The sequence below is a fragment of the Chlorocebus sabaeus genome, chromosome 1 (genome assembly GCF_047675955.1).
Source record: "Chlorocebus sabaeus isolate Y175 chromosome 1, mChlSab1.0.hap1, whole genome shotgun sequence".
Taxonomy (NCBI): Eukaryota; Metazoa; Chordata; class Mammalia; order Primates; family Cercopithecidae; genus Chlorocebus; species Chlorocebus sabaeus.
This window is the reverse complement of record NC_132904.1, coordinates 46,022,768-46,041,260: the sequence shown is the minus strand read 5'-3', so window position 1 is coordinate 46,041,260 and position 18,493 is coordinate 46,022,768. Positions and strand designations below refer to the sequence as shown.

The 18,493-nt window shown below is 51.2% G+C and overlaps 1 protein-coding gene across 2 annotated transcripts in view; it reads right to left on the bottom strand.

Moving 5' to 3' along the window:
* The window catches only part of PTPN5 (protein tyrosine phosphatase non-receptor type 5), a 64,072-nt gene that overhangs the window by 6,956 nt on the left and 38,623 nt on the right, over positions 1–18,493 (bottom strand). For both annotated transcript variants that reach the window (XM_008004640.3, XM_073017823.1), the window contains 6 exons: positions 8,217–8,410; positions 7,534–7,641; positions 7,225–7,308; positions 6,503–6,744; positions 4,847–5,036; positions 2,119–2,203 (listed from right to left, as the gene is read on the bottom strand). In XM_008004640.3, coding sequence (XP_008002831.2) covers positions 2,119–2,203; positions 4,847–5,036; positions 6,503–6,744; positions 7,225–7,308; positions 7,534–7,641; positions 8,217–8,410 — 903 coding nt within the window. The remainder of the gene's footprint in view (positions 1–2,118; positions 2,204–4,846; positions 5,037–6,502; positions 6,745–7,224; positions 7,309–7,533; positions 7,642–8,216; positions 8,411–18,493) is intronic.

The following is an 18,493-nucleotide window of genomic DNA, read 5'->3' as shown; positions in this document are numbered from 1 at the left end:
AAAAAAAGAAAGATGGACTTAAACCTGAGGATTAAAAGAGTGACAACAATGATGGCATTTAAGGAAGAGAATGACACAATTAGATTTCTGTTTTGCATCATTTTGGTGGCAACGGTAGAAGATGGAGAAGAGAGTGTGGGAGCCGGGAGCCAGAAGACCAGTTAGATGTTTACTGCAATGATCCAAGTAAGAAGTGTCAAAGATCACAGGGCTGTCCAGCCTGGCACGGATCCAGGGGGCACTTATGTCAATCAATGTAATCTATGTAAATGGTGTCCCCTGGAATTGGGCAACATGAAAGCCCTAACCTCAAAAGCATCATTTGGCAGTGAGGCTGAAGAAGAGGATGTAGATCTGAGAGATATTATTCATTCATTCATTCATTCAAATAGGTACAGAGCCCGGCATGGTGGCTCATGCCTATAATCCCAGCACTTTGGGAGGCCAAGCAGGTGAAGGTAGCTTGAGCCCAGAAGTTTGAGACCAGCCTGGTCAACAGAGCAAGACCTCCATCTCTACAAAAATTAAAAACAACCCAAATAGGTGCAGAATGTCTACCATGTGCCAGGCAGCACTGTTTTGATGCTTTGGACACAGCAGAGAAGGGGAGAGAAATTGCTCGCAGCATCTTGTTCTCAACGCTGCCTGTGGGTTACTGGTCACTCTGCCTGTAACTGTGCATGGACCTCTCTCCCCCACTAGGCTGGAAGCTCCTTGTGCACAGAGTCTGTGTACTATTTACAACTAAATCCTCAGTCCCTGGGGCAGGAGCTGAGGAAATGTGTGCCCAGTGAATGAGAGAACAAACCTCAGCGTGTCCTGGATCTGAGAGGCAGGCGCTGCTCAGCCTCACCTGCTCTCTGCCTCCCAGCCCAGTCTCTGCAGGCAGAGACTGGGTCCATTCTTGCTGGACACAGATAAAATTCTTTATTGGGCTCAGGGCATGGCCGGAGGCAGCTCGAGCCTCTCGGAATGCAGTGAGGACTGCGTGGAATCCTGGTCTGCTCCCACCTTCCCCCAGTGGCCATTCTGAATGGCCAGCAAAGTATAAGGTTCTAGGATACTCAAGTCACTCCCTCCAGGTAGGGCTGGGATGGGGGAGGCCAAGATGAGGGAAGAGGTGAGCATCCCTGAATAATGCATCCTGGCCTGAAATGGCGCTTTGTTTAACTGGAACTACCTAGAGACTGTGTAACCATAGCAACTACAAGTCGATATTTTAAAAGTTAAAAATAAGTTATGACATCTTACATGTTGTTGGAGATGCTGATGGCAAAGCTGCTTTTTAAAAGCCTTGCTACTCTACAAACTGAATTGGAGCAGGTTTATGCGGATTCACTTTTAACAAGGGCCTGGGGTCAGAACTTGGCAAGGGTGGTAGGCTCATCGAAGCTTGATAAAAGTTATCTGAAAATGATACCCCAGGGCTGACAGAGGAGCATCAGGTCACCTGGTCTAACTAACCCCAAAGGAGGAAAACCCCTTTTAGACCTTCTAGGGGACTGCTCATGCCGCCTCACTTGAATACACTAAGTGACAGGGAGCTCACTCCCTGACAGAGACACTCATTCGCCTGTGGCAGTGGATGTCCCTGTTAGAGGGCTTACACACTCCACGCCGTGTAGACAGAGAGCCTGACAGCCTGACTCTGGGATCACAGAGGCCCGGGTCTGAAATTCAGCTCTGCACTTCCTAGCTGTGGGACTGTAGGTGAGCCACTTAACTTCTCTAAGCCTTAACTTCCTTTCCTTAAAATCTGCCCACTCTGAAAAGATAAGAGGATATGAAAGGTGATCTTTCGGCTACCGCACTGTGGCTAGGAGCTGCTGTCATTACCACCCTTTCTCTCTGGGTTTCTAGAGGGCTCAGCACAACACGTGGCCAGGCAGGGCAAAGGACCAGAGAGTGCTGTGTGAGGAAATGAACTCGCCTCTGGCCTCACCGGGGTGGCGCTTCCCTTCAGCCAGTACACCCCAACCCTCTGTCCCACCTCCTCTAGCGATGAGTGTCCCCTCACCCCTGGAGGCCCGGCTGGGGGCTTACGCTCCTCCTCAGGGTGAGGGGGTCCCCAGGTGAAGCTGAGCCTGCCCCCATCCCTCTGGGGCAGCAAGTACTCACTGGGAAGTATGGTTTTGTACCGGTTCTTCCGCACCAGCCCAGGGATGTTGTACTCTTTGGGATCCACGAAGTTCATGGGGATTTCCTGTGGAAGGAGAACACGGGGTGTGAGCAGCTATAGGCCCTCACAGATGTTTGAATCCAGGGGCTGCTGTGCCCCCAACTCCTAGCCCAGGGGCTGGCTTGAGTGCACACATTCATTCAACAAACATTTACTATTAAGAGAGTTAGTGCTCATGAAGCATTCAGAACAGTGCCTGGCACATGCCGAGTGCGTAATAAATATTATAATGACTGTTGTTTTTGGAGAGCCAGCCTGGTATACATAGTCAATAAATAGCTGATGAATGAAGAAAAAGACAAAAAGTGACCTGGCAAATCGCTGCCTTCCTCCACGCTCCCTGGGTAGCATTCCTTCCCTGGGCATCCCTATCTCGGGGACCTGGGTTCATGCTGCTAGCTCTGTGCTAACACCCACTCCATCCTCATCTCATGTGCCGCCTCCTCTGAGAAGCCTTCCCTGATTCTCCAGCAGGAGAGAAGCCTCTTTCTGAGATCCCAGGAGTATTTGCAGGTCCCAACCACTGTCTGTGTCCAGAGCTCTGAGTCTGAACTTCTCTCCTGGCACGTGAGGGCTTCTCGAATCTGGCCTCTCTTTACTTCCAGTTAGGCCTGTTTCTCCCCTGTTGTTAATCTGCTGTTCTCAGTCCTGCCTCTGGGTCTGAGCTTGTGATGTTCTGCCTCCTGAGGGCACTGGTCTCCCCTGACCCTCATCTCTCCAAGTTGTTCCCACCCTTTAAAGTTCACCTCTGCCTGGGCGCGGCGGCTCATGCCTGTAATCTCAGCACTTTAGGAGGCTGAGGCAGGCGGATCACGAAGTCAGGAGTTTGAGAGCAGCCTAGCCAACATGTTGAAACCCCATCTCTAATAAAAATACAAAAATTAGCCAGGCATGGTGGCAGGCCCCTATAATCCCAGGTACTAGGGAGGCTGAGGCAGGAGAATCGCTTGGAACTAGAAGGCGGAGGTGGCAGTGAGACAAGATCGCGCCACTGCACTCCAGCCTGGGCAACAAGAGTGAAACTCTATCTCAAAAAAAAAAAAAAAAAAAAGAAAAGAAAAGAAACCTTCACCTCCAAGTCTGTCTCTTCCTGACATCCTCTGGGATGACTCTCCATGCCTCTTGCCTCTGCATTTCCTTCCAGTCTGCCCACCAGCTTAGTCCCTGACTGCACCCAGCTTCACATTGTTTCATTGTTTTTGCACACACTAAGTATGGGCTTTGTAAAATGAGGATCATAACGCTTTCCAGGGTTGTGAAGATCAAAAGAGAAATACAACATGAGAAAAACTGCCCCCAAAGTGGGTGCTCAGGCCGCGCTCCTTCCTCGACAATGACCCATCGAACAGGAAATGAGGTAGAGGGTGTGATTCTTTCTCGAAGGGGAGATGACGGCCGTGGGAGCTCAGAGCAGGAGCTGAGGCTGGGGTGGTCAAGGAAAGGCTTTCTAGAGGCATCTGGAGTGGGTGATGATGTGAGCAAAGGCACGGCAGGAGAAAGGCACAGGTGGAGCTGGCCCAGTTGGAAGCGGACCATCCCTGCAGGGGTGGGGCATGGGGCGTAAGGCTGGAAAAGGAGGCTGGGGCCACACCAGGTGAGGTGTGCTGATGGTGTATGCAGGTGGTACCAAGTTCTGGAGAACTTGGAGCAGCAGATCAGATGGTGATGGAGGTCTTCTCACAGGGGAGAGCTACCCGGTCCAGACAGGCCCAGGGCGGAGGCCAAAGGAAGGGAGCTGTGAGGGGGGAGGCGCCTGCTTCCGTACCCCTCTGGCTTCTACCAGGAGGAACTCGCCCCCGATATTCTCGGTCTCTCGCCTCTTCCTGCTCACAGAAGTGAGGAGTTACCTGTTCGGTGAATTTGGTCGAGGAATGGAGCTTTTGAATCTCAGCCCCTTCCTTCCTCCTCCTCTCAGGGCCCTCCTGCCAGGAAAGAATTATAGGGGTGCTCCCATGGGGCAAGGTCCGAGATATGCTGGCACCCCTGTGGAGGGTGGAAAGTGCGTCTAATTCTGGGTCTCGGTATCGGGAGGCTCACTCTTGCTATACCCTGCGCTAAGCCTCATTTCCAACCTGTATTTTATTGACAACAAAGGTGATATTGTGATCTCCTATGCCTTAGCTCTTAATGGCTGAGCACTCAGGCAGGTAGACAGGGGTGCCATTTATCGAGCCCCTCAAAGTCCAATAGGAGGCAGCTGCAAAAGCCAGGGTGGAGGTGATTAGGACCTAAGCTAGGGCCCCAGGGGTGATAAGGAGGGGAGGCGACTAGAGAGATTTCAAAGGCAGAAGAACAATGCTTGGCAGGAGGAAAGTGGAAAAACAGAAGAGTTAGAAGCGAAGGTTCTCTGTGGCTTTCAAAGCACAGCACTGGGCAATAAAGACTTCGCCTTGTCACTGTACCTCCATCACCTGGCTAGGTGCTCTGCACATGTTCCTGGTCTCTTTAACCTTTCAACAATCCTATTATTTTCATCCCCATTTTCCAGATGAGGAAACTGAAGCTCAGAGGGAAAGCAGCTTGCCCAAGACGGTGGGAGAGCTGAAGATAAAGTGGTACTAATCTACGGCAGATGCCGAGTTCCAGGCACCACGCTCCACCACCTGGGCAGGTGGATGGTTGACATGGGTCTGCACACAGTGGGGCAGCCGGCTCAAGGGAACTCACAAAGAATTCCGCCTGCAGCAGGAAAGGGTCCAGGGCCTTTTCGTGAAGCTCTTCTGCTTGGAGGACACGGGAGGCGCTGAGCAGGTACTCGCGGGCGGACTCCTCACGTGGGGACATGAGGTAGCCAAAGCCCTCCTCGTTGCAGCCCGGAGTGCACATGTCCAGGGTCAGTGAGACATTGGAGCCTCTCCTGGAAAGACCAGGAAAGGGAGTGTGAGTCTCAGAGGCACAGGGGGCAGGCATGAGCTGGGGTCTTCAGGGCTGGGAAAATGAGGGAGGGAGAGATCAGCTGGGAACAGGGTGGGATCAAGGAAGAGGAGTGGGAGTGTGACAAAACCCCCCCCGTCAAAGCAGCATGAATCTCAGCCCCAAGGCATCAGCCTGACTCCCTATCTCCTACCTCCTGCAGTGGAGATGTTAACTTAGTGGGGGTTTGGAGCTCCTGTTCTAAAAGTTCCATCCAAAGCTAACCCAACATGGCCTTACCCTGGACTCTCCTCCATCACCGCTGGAGGCAGTTCTGCCCTGTGGTCCCCAGGAAGCTCAGAGAGGGGACACCTCCCTGAAGCACAGAAGCAGGGCTTGGGCCCGAGAGGATGGCTCCAGACCCTCCCCACTGCAGGCCTGGGCCCAGCAGTCCTGGGATGAGGCTGCTGGTGAGTCAAGGACATATTGTCCAGGAGAGGCCAGGACCCTTAGCTGTCAGGAAGGAGGGAGTCCCAGGAGCAAGGTGGCCGCAAGGATGTCTACAATGGGCAAACTCTACTACACTCAGTGTCTCAGACCACAGGACAGGATGGGACCTCATTACACAGAGGGGGAAACTGAGTCCCCATGAAGGGCCAAGAGTTGTCCAGGCTTTCCCAGTAAGGGGGTGGCAGAGCTGAAACAAAAAGCTAGGTTTCTCGACTCCACACCCAGTGTTCATTCCATGACATTACATGGATAACTCAAATGTGGTGTGATCTGGCTTATCCACCTAGACTCTGAAAAGACGGTGTCTACACTTCTCAGAGTGTGCTCTGTGGAACACTATGAGCTACCCTATAAAAACAGGGTTCTAACTGGGTACTCAGGGACATAAAGACGGCAATAATAGAAACTGGGGACTACTAGAGGAGGGAGGGAGAGAGGCGGGCAAGGGTTGGAAAACTAACTGCTGGGTACTATGCTCAGTACCTGGGTGATGGGAGCATGTGTACCCCAAACCAGGGCATCATGCAACATGCTCAGGTAACAACACTGCACATGTACCCCCTCAATCCAAAATAAAATTAAAAAAAAAAAATAGAGTTCTGTGGTCAAGTGACTTTGGGAAATGCCACATACTGCCCCCTTGCTGATTTCCAATGAACACATGTTAAAGGCTCTGACAAGTCCTGCAGCAAAGAAAACCACCCAAACTTACTTGAGCATGGGAGAGTGTGTGAACATGTGTATACCTATATGTGTGTGTGCAGTGACAGCATTTCTCAGCATTCATTTTGGGGCACTTTGATCTCTATGAATGACCTGGAGAGCACGTGTCTACACTAGCTAAGCTATGAGGCCAGCTCTGCCCTGGGTACTGGGAGTCAGAGTCAGGCATCCACTCTTCTGATCAGGAGCTAAGAGCTCGAGGGCCCGTGGAGCCCACCCCTCCTCCACCCCTCCCACCTCTCCTGCAGACCCATGGACTTGACGGTGAGCGAGGCGGGGTCGGCCTCAGGCTTGATGTCCATCACACAATCAAACACAGGAGTCTCGGGCACCGGGTCCAGGTCCAGGAAGTCATCTTCAACTTTCTCCTCCATCCACTCAGAGTAGGTGAAGGAGGGCTGGCGGCTCACTGACTGGCGCCTGTCCTCAGGGGGCAGTGGGGTGGGTGGCTCTGGGGGTGTCCTCAGGAGGTGCCACACCTGGTTGGGGTATACAGCATCACGGATCTGGGACCATGCTGGCTGCCCGCCGTGTTCCTGGAGCGCAAATGGGATTGACACCCCCGCACTCCCTCAGTGTGTCTCGAGCAGCCCTGCTCTCCTGGGAGTTGTCCACAAGGCACTGCCCCGGCCTCAATGGGAGGCTCCATGCCCACTCTCCCTCCGCACCCCTCCCTCTCCCAGCTGTTTCTTGGTTCAGGCCTTCTCAGTGGGGCTTCAGAGTTCCTACACCAGCCTTCTCCCTGTCTCACCCCTTTTCCTTAGCCCAGATCACTGCAAACCAATTTTCAGAAAGGAGGAAGTTCTTGCCCCAGGCTGGCACACTTGTGCAAACAGATAGGCATCCCTCCTTGCCCCACCCAGAACGTCCAGCCAGTAGGTCAGATGGGAGCTGGTAGAAATCCGGGCCTCAAGGTCAGAGGAGGACAGCCTTGAGGCTGGGTTCAGGAGGCACCTTACCAGCGTGGTAACGAGGACCAGGCCCATGGACAGAGAGACCAGCAGCAGACTGGGGACTCCCCAGGTCCCAGAGTCAAGCCAGGCCTGGGGAACATCAGATAAACAGGTCAGGGTGGTGGTGGGGGCAGAGTTCTCAGCTCTTGCAATGATGACAAAACCAAGGTCTGGGGTGGGGAGCACGCAGAAGAACTTTAGGGGCTTGGAAGTATCTCCCGAACTCAGAGAAGGCCCATCCGGAGGTTGGGGATGGTGGGACTAGAGGCCCCCAACAGATCCCTGCTACCCCAGGACTCCCCAAAGCTTACTCACCGTGGGTCCCAGCTGTTTCAGGAGCGTCAGCAAAGAGGAGACGAGGTTTGTGGCGTTCTGTGCCCAGACGTGGCCATAGCCGCTGAACCAGAGCACCCCGCAGGCAAGCTGGGGCACAGGGGAGCAGGCTAAGTATGGAGCCAGCCCCCTTCCCCCATGTTCCCCCAGCAGAGCTCACCTGCAGCCTCAACCTGGCCCTGCATGGAGGCTCCTGAACCTCTAAGGTCCAGACTGGGCAGCTGAGAGCAGGGCCCCGGTGCTGTGTGCCCAGGGGAGGCCTCAGGACTCTCCTTGGAGAAAAGCTGACTGAAGGGAACCAAGAGAAAGCCCTTTCCAGAGAGGACCTCACAAATATGTACATCAAAAGGGAAGTCTCCCAGAAAGGCCTCCACAGACAGGAGTTCTCAGGAGAACCCTGCAGGGCTGGGAGGTCAGGGGTCGGGGAGGCCCCGTGTTCCCGTTTCTTAGGTTAGGGAGGCAGGGTGTGAGGTCTCAGCTGCTGATGCGGTAGCTCAGAATTCCAGCCTTCCCCTCATCCCATCCTTGAGGGCTTGGAGCTCCTGAGGAACACCAGGGAGGCCGCTCATCCTCCTGCCTTCCAGGGGGCCATCTGGGGAGGAAGTGGGAGGCTGGCCCTCCGCCCACCTCTCTCCAGGCCCTGGTGAGGCCTGTGCCGTCCTTACCAGGAACTGTGAGGCAGCAAACAGGCACAGGCTGCTCCTGACAGTGAGGGAGTGGCTCCCGGCACCTCGAGGCGGTGGCTTCTGAGCTGGATCTGAGGGCGGCGAGGGAGGAGGGGGTGGCGGCATCTCTCTCCGTGAGTCCTGGAGCCCTTCGGCCTCGTCCAGGGCCTCCATCACTATCGGCTGGGGGAGACCTGTGGAAGATGGGCCATGCCGGCCGATGACTCTGGCCCTGTCCAGAGGCAGGGCTCTGCCACCCCAGGGCGGACCGTTTCCTTTTGGGGTGGCTGTGGCTGCCTCTCAATCTGGGATCAGTCAGCGTGGCTCCACTTCCAGCAGTCACCCTCGATTAGCAAAGCAATATTCACCTACCTTCGTCAGAAAGAGCTAAGTGTGGGTGGACAAATTATTTCTCTTTTATTTCTCCAGTAACAGAGTTAAAATGGCAGGAGGTTTTTCAGGGAGTTAATATAGTTGTATTTACGCAGCTTCATTCTTTTCCATTTCTTAAGGAAACAAAAAACAACCACCTCAAACTCAATTAAAAAAGAAGCAGCAGCAGGAAAAAAAAAAAAAAAAAAAAAGGCACGGCATAACCAGGCCATGACCCTGAGCAACCCACCCACGCCTGCCTTGTGGATTTTTGTCTCGTGTGGGCCATGCCTCGACTGGGGCTGGAGGCCGGACTCTTGACAAGACCACAGCCACATGCCCCCACCCCATCTCAAGACTCCCTGCACACTGAGAGGGGCTGGGAGCAATTAGGGCGAGGTGCAGGAAAACCTTGGTGTAGCAGAATTGATACCAGATGTCTGGGGCCAGTTCTGGGTCTGTCCCTGTTGACTCTGGAGAGTCACTCCCTCTCTGGGTCTTAAGTTTCCCCACCTGGAAGATGGTTTGGGTTCAACCCTAGTTTTTCTAACTGTGCTTTACAGAGCCCTAGTGTTTTCTCAGGTGCACAGGGGCTGAGGCCCTACGTCTGCTCCTCAAGGGCAGACGCTCTGCCTGTCCCTGTACCATATACTGGATTTCCGCTAAGATTATTTCAAGGCAGACTTCTACCACTAAAGAGTCTGCAAACCATTGGCTGAGATGTGAGCCCCTGGCTACAGCATGGGGATTCTGGCTGCAGTCACCTCAGTGAGTCCCAGATATTGGAGGTCTGCACCCAAACTCACAGGATTTAGTTTACTGTCAAGAAGAGAGGGACCAAAACATGGATGTATACAGTTTGACAGCTGGGAAGGGGCTGTCTACATATCATGCTGTATATGGGACAATGGACTTGGGTGACAACAGAACCATGTAGGCCCAACACAGCTGTTTGTCCATGAGCTGCTCGCTCACTTGACAAACATTTACTGAGCATCTCCCATGGCCTGGATCAAGACTGTGGTGCAGGGGCCGGGCGCGGTGGCTCACGCCTGTAATCCCAGCACTTTGGGAGGCCGAGGCGGGCGGATCACAAGGTCAGGAGATCGAGACCATGGTGAAACCCCGTCTCTACAAAAAATAGAAAAAATTAGCCGGGCGCGGTGGCAGGCGCCTGTAGTCCCAGCTACTTGGGAGGCTGAGGCAGGAGAATGGCGTGAACCCGGGAGGCGGAGCTTGCAGTGAGCCGAGATTGCGCCACTGCACTCCAGCCTGGGCGACAGAGCTAGACTCCGTCTCAAAAAAAAAAAAAAAAAAAAAAAAACAAAAAAGACTGTGGTGCAGGGAACCTGGTCCTGGGGCTACGTTTGTAGCACAGGCTCCCACTTCCCAGCCTGACCCCTTTCACCTGCACTCCTTGCAGTTCCTCAGGTAAACTCGCCCCCTATGCTTTGACATGCTATTCCCTCTGCCTGGAACATCCCTCCAACACCCTGCTCCCCTCCCCTGCCGCCCACACACTTTGCCAAGATAACACCTATTCATCTTGTAGACCTCAATTAGATGTCCCCTGAAGTAGGTCCTGCTGTATCACATATGAGCACCCCACACCTCTCCTTCATATCATCATCATCATCATCAGCAGCAGCAGCAATATGCCTGGAACGTGCAGGGGGCCCTTCTTTGTGTGCCTCACATGGGTTAATTTCTTTATTCTTCACAGCACCCCTATGGAGCTGCTACTACTATTATCCCCATTTTACAGAAGAGGAAGATGCGGTGCAGAGAGGTTAACAGAGCTGCCCAAGGTCGCCTAGCTGGTAAGGGTAGAGGGTGGCTTCAATCCAGGGCAGTCAGATAGGCTTCAGGCTACATTACATTTGCTATGGGCTGTAAAATAATCTTTGAATATCATCTTCCTCTACCCACCAAGAAGTTCCATGAGGGCAGAGTGGTATCAGCTTTGTTCATCCTGATGTCTACAGCATGTAGCATAAGTCCTGGTGTGTAAGGCTACAATCAATGTTTACTAAATGAGTGAATGATGACGGGCAAATGACACTCTTTTACTCAGTTTTTTTTGCCTGATAAATGGAGATAATACATACTTTGAAAAGCTGTGTGTGTGTGTGTGTATATATATATATATTACGTATTTATTTATTTTTTTGAGAGACGGAGTCTTACTCGGTCGCCCAGGCTGGAGGGCAATGGCGTGATCTCAGCTTACTGCAAACTCCACCTCCTGGGTTCAAACAATTCTCCTGCCTCAGCCTCCTGAGTAGCTGGGATTGCAGGTGTGTGCCACCATGCCTGGCTAATTTTTGTATTTTTAGTAGAGACAGGGTTTCACCATGTTGGCCAGGCTGGTCTTGAACATCTGACCTTAGGTGATCCACCCACCTTGGCCTCCCAAAGTGCTGGGATTACAGGCGTGAGCCACTGCGCCCGGCAGCTGTTATAAATATTTTAGATACTACAGATGAAACACCTAGCACAATGTTCAGCATTTAGTAAGAACCCAATAAATGGCAGATTATAATGCTAACACATAATTCTTGCCTTCAAAAGGCTCCAGTCTCATGGCTAAAACAGACGAGTAAAGACATGTTTACAATACAGTGCATTAAGCAATAAATCTAAGTGCCAATGGAGTCTAAGAGGGTCATGGGAGGGCATCTACCTTTGTCCATGGAGGTTATAGTTCCTGACCACCTGAGCTGTCAGCTCAGATTCTGGGAGCAAGGTGAAAAAGGAAAAGCTGCTGCTAAAAGAAGGATCACGTGGGAAGGCAAGAGTTGCTACTACTGATAAGCAGGGGGTTGATTTCTCAAGGGGCAAGGTCTCTGCCCACACACAGTTGACAGGTGATGCCAAATATGGAATGGTGGAAAGGGACAGACCCAGGGGTTACCTGGCTTCTGTGCCTTGGTTCTGCAGAGCACATACTTGGACCTTGGACAAGCCCTTCTTCTCCCTGGGTCTCAGTTTCCTTATCTGTAAAAACAAGGGCTTGAACTAGAATTCAGCGCTTCTTAGATGTTTCTGCAAACCTCAGAGGAGAGGGAATATGGAACTATGGGGAATAACATGATCTTGGACTTGGCTGCATTTTTTTTTTTTTTTTTTTGAGACAGAGTCTTGCTCTGTCACCCAGGCTGGAGTGCAGTGGCGTGATCTCGGCTCACTGCAACTTCCACCTCCTGGGTTCAAGCGATTCTTCTGCCTCAGCCTCCCAAGTAGCTGGAACTACAGGCACAAGCCACTGCACACCTGGCTAATTTTTGTATTTTTAGTAGAGACGGGGTTTCACCATGTTGGCCAGGCTGGTCTTGAATGCCTGACCTCAGGTGATCTGCCTGCCTCAGCCTCCCAAAGTGCTGGGATTACAGGTGTGAGCCACCGCGTCTGACCTGTATTAAGACATATGGGTGTTCTGCATTCTACACTACGATATATTTGTACTCGTTTTGATTTGAAAATAATGTGTTTTATTTCCCTCTCCTAAAGCTCTGAATCACAAATTTTGCTTCAGGAAGATCTGTGACATTTATCCTGTGGCTTTGCCCTCAGGGGTACATGCACCCCAGTCTGAGAAGCATGGAATTTGTCTGCAATAAAACATCATGCAGCCATTATAAATGACTCTGCTGATGAATATTTGATAACATGCTAAAAAATCTGATGGTATGGACTAAGAAAGGCAAGGTTACAAAACAGTATAATCTCACTGGCCTTAAAAATTAAGAAAGTATAAACATGTCTGTAAAAAGATAGCAAATACCTGATGTGAGATTAGAGGTTCACATGAGGTAGAGATCATACAGTATGGAACAGTGAGCTCTTGGCACACAGTAAATGCTTAATAAATGTTGTACACAGTAAATGGGAAGACTAAAGCCAGGTATTAACACCGGTTCTTTGGGGGTGGGGTGAAATTAGAGGTGATTTTATTTATATATCCTACATTTCCTCTAATAAATATGTATGTGTGTGCATACATACACAGACACATGCACACATGTATTTGTAGTGAGAAAAATATTTTTTTCAAAAAGATCAAAGTTCTGAGTTGATATCATGAAGCCTAGTTAGGATTCTCAGGTTTCAGGCCTCGACTCCCACCTGTCACATCTAAATGCATACGCTGGGATGTAAGAGATTGACAGAGTATGCGTGGCTCTGCGAGACCCACCCAGCAGCAGAACAGCCACTCCGGAGGCAGGTCCCCGGGATAATGTGTGATCATCACTTTTGCATATGAAAGATAGGTTAACTGCCTTGCACATTATGGAGGTGGTAGGAAAAATTGCAGGCTCACAGGGCCCTAGATGTGGATCTCAGAGAGTGGGAGGCTTACAATTTTTTTAAGTCTACTGGTCACCTGGCAGCCCTGGGGACCAGATACATCCAACTGATGGCTATTTACGGGGCGCCTGGTAGATGTACATCTTTCAGAGCAGAGTTTATTTAGTATTTTTCTGGGTAGAAATCTGACTTTTTTTTTAATTCAGCAAGATATGTTTCAAACACACACTATATTCTACACGTTAATTTTTGGAGAGATGCATGGACCTCAGGTTAAGAGCCCCTGATCTCAGGGGTGGGCAGTGGGTGTCTGTGATGGAAATTGGTGTTAGTTTCAAAGATGGAGAACTGGGCTAGGAGCCTGCCACTCTGGTTTTAGTCTCTGCCGATTTGTGCATGAGTCCAACACACATTTACTGAGCACCGATATACGTCAAGCACTGGGAACACGAAGATTCAATGTCATGCAATTCAGAAAAGTATTTACTGGGGGCCTACTTTGTCAAGCACTGGGCTAGGCTCTGGGGATACAGCAGTGAAGGAAAGAGCCCCCACTTGCACGGACCGCTGTGGTCCTAGGCCTGTTTGTTTTTTTGGACTCTGTTCTGCTCCTAGAGATGATGTCAGCTCTTATCCTTTCCCTGCCCTCTCCTTCACTCACTATCTTGTTCTGGGAATAATACCACCTCACTGGGCTGGCTCTCTGCAGTTCCCAAAGTGCCTCTGCACACGCAATTGCATTTGCCTCTTTCGACAGCCCTATGAGGTAGACATGATCATCATCAGCCCTGTTTTGTCAGTGAGAGGCGGCTGCTTGTGTCAAGGGCTGGCTTTTCAATAGTTCACAGCGAGGTAGCTGCTTTGCCACGCATGAAACCCTGACTCAGAGGCAGCTCGCTGACGAGTGATTTAACATCGGGCTCCTCATGGGCTCACCTCTTGCACAGGATGATGGGATTTTCCAGGCAAGAAAAATCAAGGCTTAGAGAGGTTAAGTGTCTTGCCCAAGTAAGTGCAGACCTGAGATTCAAACCCAGGGCTCTCCAGTATCAAGTGACGTTTCCATTTTGCCATGCCGCTTCTCAGTAAAGAGTCACTGCAGCAAGGCAGGGAGGTCCTGTGTCTGGGGTGGGGGTAGGGGTGCAGGGCAGAACCTTGAACCTTGAACCAGATCAGAACCTTGAACCAGATCAGCTGCATGGGGGCCACGGTGCAGATTTTGTGCCTGGTCCCCAGCTGATGGATCCTCAAAGTATACATGTGGTAAGGAGGGAAGGAAACAAGCCCTGGAAGGCAAAGCTCAGTATCCCAGGCCAAAGCTGTAGGATCCTGGGTAAGGCATGCAGGCAAATGGCCTTCAGATTTCATGTAGGGACAGGGAAACATTATGATTCCTCTCCTGTCACCCGGCTCCCAAATCCCACCACTGAACTCTGCAGCTACTCTGTGCCCTGGAGCTGGTGCCGCCTGAGCTCCAGAACTGTGGCTGCTCCTGTCAGTGACTCATTCTTTGAGCTCTCAGGCTGCCAGCCCACCGGAACTGGAGTGGAAGGCTGGCTCAGCCTGTTCCTGTTTACGTGAGAAAGGAAGCTCTGTCCCAGTTAGCTTTTCTTCCCTTCCCAATGTGGCCAGCAGCCACAGGGAGCCCTACCCAAAAGAACATGACACTCAGACCTGCCCGGACTTCATGAACTACTGACTGTCAGAGCCTGGTGGGCCCTGAGGGATATCTGGTTCAGCCCATTAATTTCTCAGATGGAGAAACAGGCCCAGAGAGGGGAAGTGGCTTGCCCAAGGTCCACAGCCAGCCAAGGGCAAAGCCTGAATGTTGAAGACTTACTGTGTGCTGGGTGCTGCTCCAAGTGCTTTACATATATTAACACATTCAATCCTCACAACAATCCCAAAAGGTAGGCACTGCTCTTACCTCCATTTTACACATGAGGAAACTGAGGCACAGAGACGTTAAGTTACTTGGCCGAGGTCTGCTAATAAATGGGTAGAAACTAAGACTAGAACCCAGGCAGTCTGCTTCCAGAGCCCATGCTATTAGCCACACACGAGATGAGACTAACTCCCCATGCCTAGGGCCAGGCATTCTGCCTCCCGCACCACATCATTGTTAACAAGTCTCCAGCACTCCCACCCCTCAACCATCTGGGTGATGATGCTGGGCTCCATGGCCCATCACTGTGTCCAAAATGCCACCAGTAGACACTGACTTCTTGTTCATAGGATTGTTGCTCCTATCTCATTGTGGGGATGGAGGTGGATATAGGAGTGGTAGGGGTGACCTTGGGCAATTTCCCAACAGCTCTCTCCTATGAAGAGATGACTCCACAGGGAGGATTTGCCCTCCTTTATCCTCCTATCCTGCCAGCTTGGAGCCAGGCACATTGTCAGTCTTATGCTGTTCAATATTCACAACTGAGCAGCAGGTTCACATGACTGCCCATGTCTTGCATGGGGAGCCACTGAGGCACAGAGAGGTTAAGTGACTTGGCTGGGATCACAGAGCCAAGTGGCGACAAAACTGGGACTTGAACCCAGGTTCATGGGTCTCCACAGTCTATGACTTTTCTTTTATTCCACAGAAAGGTCTGGAAACCCACAAGGGGAACGGGTGGAGCAGGTTTGCCTACCAGGCCTATTTTGAAGTTTTGCTTGGATAGGTCCAGAATCAAAGGAGGTACTGCTAGAGGAACTGAGAAGGGCAGAGTGGTGGAAGAGTCTAGAAGGAACAGGCCCAATCAGCCACTTCTGCCATTGCAATATCACACCCTCAGCACTCCCGTGGGCTCTGAGAGGAAGAGCCTGGTCTCGCTGGGCACTGCTGTGGTCTCTGTACTCACTGGGAGAGGCTGAAGGTGGCTCCCTATTTTCTGCTACCTTTTGCAGGTGTGTAGCAGGCAAAGTAGGTGTTAGAGTATACGGTGCTGAAGAGCAGAGTCCCTGAAACACGGCAAACACTAACCAAGCACTGGTTCTATGCCTGGCCCTTCACTAAGATTATCTCCTGCCTGCAAGATGTTCTATGTTTCAACCTCGACACTGACCAATAGGACTCCTAGTGAGAGAAGTCCTGGTGGAAAAAATTTCTAGCTTCTCCCAGCAAAGGCAAACACAAACAGATGGTGGATTTGGAGTTCTGGGAATTTGTACTGGCTCCATGCAACCCCTCCACCCTGTTAGTCCTGCTGATCAGTGAGCAACACGACCAAGAGATCCCCAGGAGGAAGTAGGAAGATAAGGGCTTGGGCCAGCAGCAAGTCCATCTCGGATGGTAAGCTGGCTGAAGGGAGGGCCCAAGTCTTGTTCATCTCCACACTCTCCAGGCAGGCAGGATGGGGGTGGGAAAAGGAATCAAATTGTGACATAAGAAGATTCTGGACTAAAACATGGGTGCTCACCACTTATCAGCTACATATGGCTTAGGCCAGTTGTTTAACCTCTCTGTAACTTAACTCCTGCGGTGGTCTTAAAATATGTCCGTAATTCTTCACCATTTCTCCCATCAATAGGTGGCATCTATGTCCCCTCTCTGGCTGATTGTCCTGATGGAATGAAGGTGGCAGAAGTGATGTTATAGGACTGTAAGGCTACGTTAGAAGAGTCCATGTAGTCACCGGGCATGGTGGGGCTCACCCTGTAATCCCAGGACTTTGGGAGGTCAAGGCAGGCAGATCACATGAGGTCAGGAGTTCGATGGTAAAACCCCGTCTCTACCAAAAATACAAAAATTAGTCAGGCGTGGTGGTGTGCATCTGTAGTCCCAGCTACTCAGGAGGCTGAGGCAGGAGAATCACTTGAACCTGGGAGGCAGAGTGTGCAGTGAGCCAGAGAGTGTGCCACTGCACTCCAGCCTGGGCGACAAGAGCGAAACTCTGTCTTAAAAAACAAACTTGCCTCATAGGACTCAGAGGATGCCATGAATTAAAGCATGCAAAATGCTTAGCCTGCTGCCTGGCACATGGTGAATACTCAATAAATGGTAGTCAGAATCTAGAGATTATGGGGAAAGGGGAGCGTGAGGGAGAGGTAGCAGTAAGGATTTCCCTTTCATCTGCCAGGTGAGCCCCTCAGGAGTACAATGGGTGCCCCACCTGGACGTGGGCAGGGGCTTTGAAGCTGCTAGTTGGCAACTGGGGTCGGTGGATGGAGTGGGCATGGACTGGGGGTGGAGGAGTTTTGTCTCTGCCAGCTAATTAAGTCCAGAATGCTAACAAGCTTTCAAAACAAAACAACTCAAGTCCTCTTTGGATGGGATATAATAAAATGGTTCTATCTGAAATTGCAAACAGCTTTGTTGCTGCAAACAAAGGCTCGGTTCTTTGTGCCTCGTTGGCGTGGAGGCCCACAAGTACGAGGGTGAAAAGGGTCAATGAAACTCTGAGGGTGTTGCTTCCCCCAGCAGCTGCCCATGCTGAGAACTAAAAGAGCTGACAGCAGAGGCCCTGGGGCGGTGAGATACCAGAGGTCCCCAGTGCCTGAGACTTAAGCACAAACGCTTGGGGAGGAAGAAACAGACTTAAGACAGCATCTTGCTCCATCCTCTCATTTCAAAGATGAGAAAACTGATGAGATCCAGAGAATAAGAGGCAAAACCAGGACTGCCATGCTCATCTTTAAGCCTCTAGAGTTCAGTTGTCTCATTAAGCTAGCACATGAAGTTCAACAGGGATTGCCTGTGGATATCTGGAAGGTCTACGGCTTGAGGCCTCATGGCAGTGGAAGGTTGGGTCCCGGCTTGGGGCTCTTTGAAGGGTCCTGTTAAATGCCCTCAGAGGTCTAGGAAAGTCCAGGTGACAGGACGTGAACTCTTCAGTCCAAGGTGCCCCCAGGACAGCAGGGCAAATCCCAAGCCTCCAGAGGTTGCCACCATCAGATGGTCTTTGCAACCTGGGAGGCTCATACCACGTTCTCAAGGTGTCAGGGGGCCTGGACTCTCTGGCTGTGTGATCTTCGGCATCTATTTCACTACCTCAGGGGGACTTCCAAGTGTCCTGTAAATTCAAAGAGTGGGACTAGGGGTCTTTTAGGGTCCTTCTATCTCTCAAGATCCACTGTTACTTAAAAATAAATCTGAACCTCTGCTTTAGTTTAATTCAATGGCTTCCCTTTGTTCTTAGGATAAAGACCAAAATATTTGCCCTTGCCATGGCTAACAACAAAGGACCACCATGCTCTGGCCCCTGCTTACCTCCCCAGACTCTACCCACACCTTCTCCAGGTTTTCTCTGGTCTGGCTTCTTCCAGATCCTCTGTTGGAACCAGTATGGGAAGCAGCAAAGTCTGGAAACTGGTGGTTCTGCTCTAGGATGTAAATGTCAAGGAAATCCTCACACAGTCCCCAAGGGAGCATGTAAGCCAATGTTCTCTCTTGTGCTACCTGTGGTGGGGGCTGGGAAGAACAGACATCTGAAAGCCCATGGCTGGGGAGCTGGTGGGCCAAGTGTTCAGGGACATGTTGGGGAGTGCTGTGCAGCCCTTAGGAGCAAAGGATCAGAGTACCATGGCACCGTGAGGTAACTTAGAAACACAGTGTTGAGTAAAAAGAATGAGATTTAACAGTACAATATGCACAATTAAAAATATAG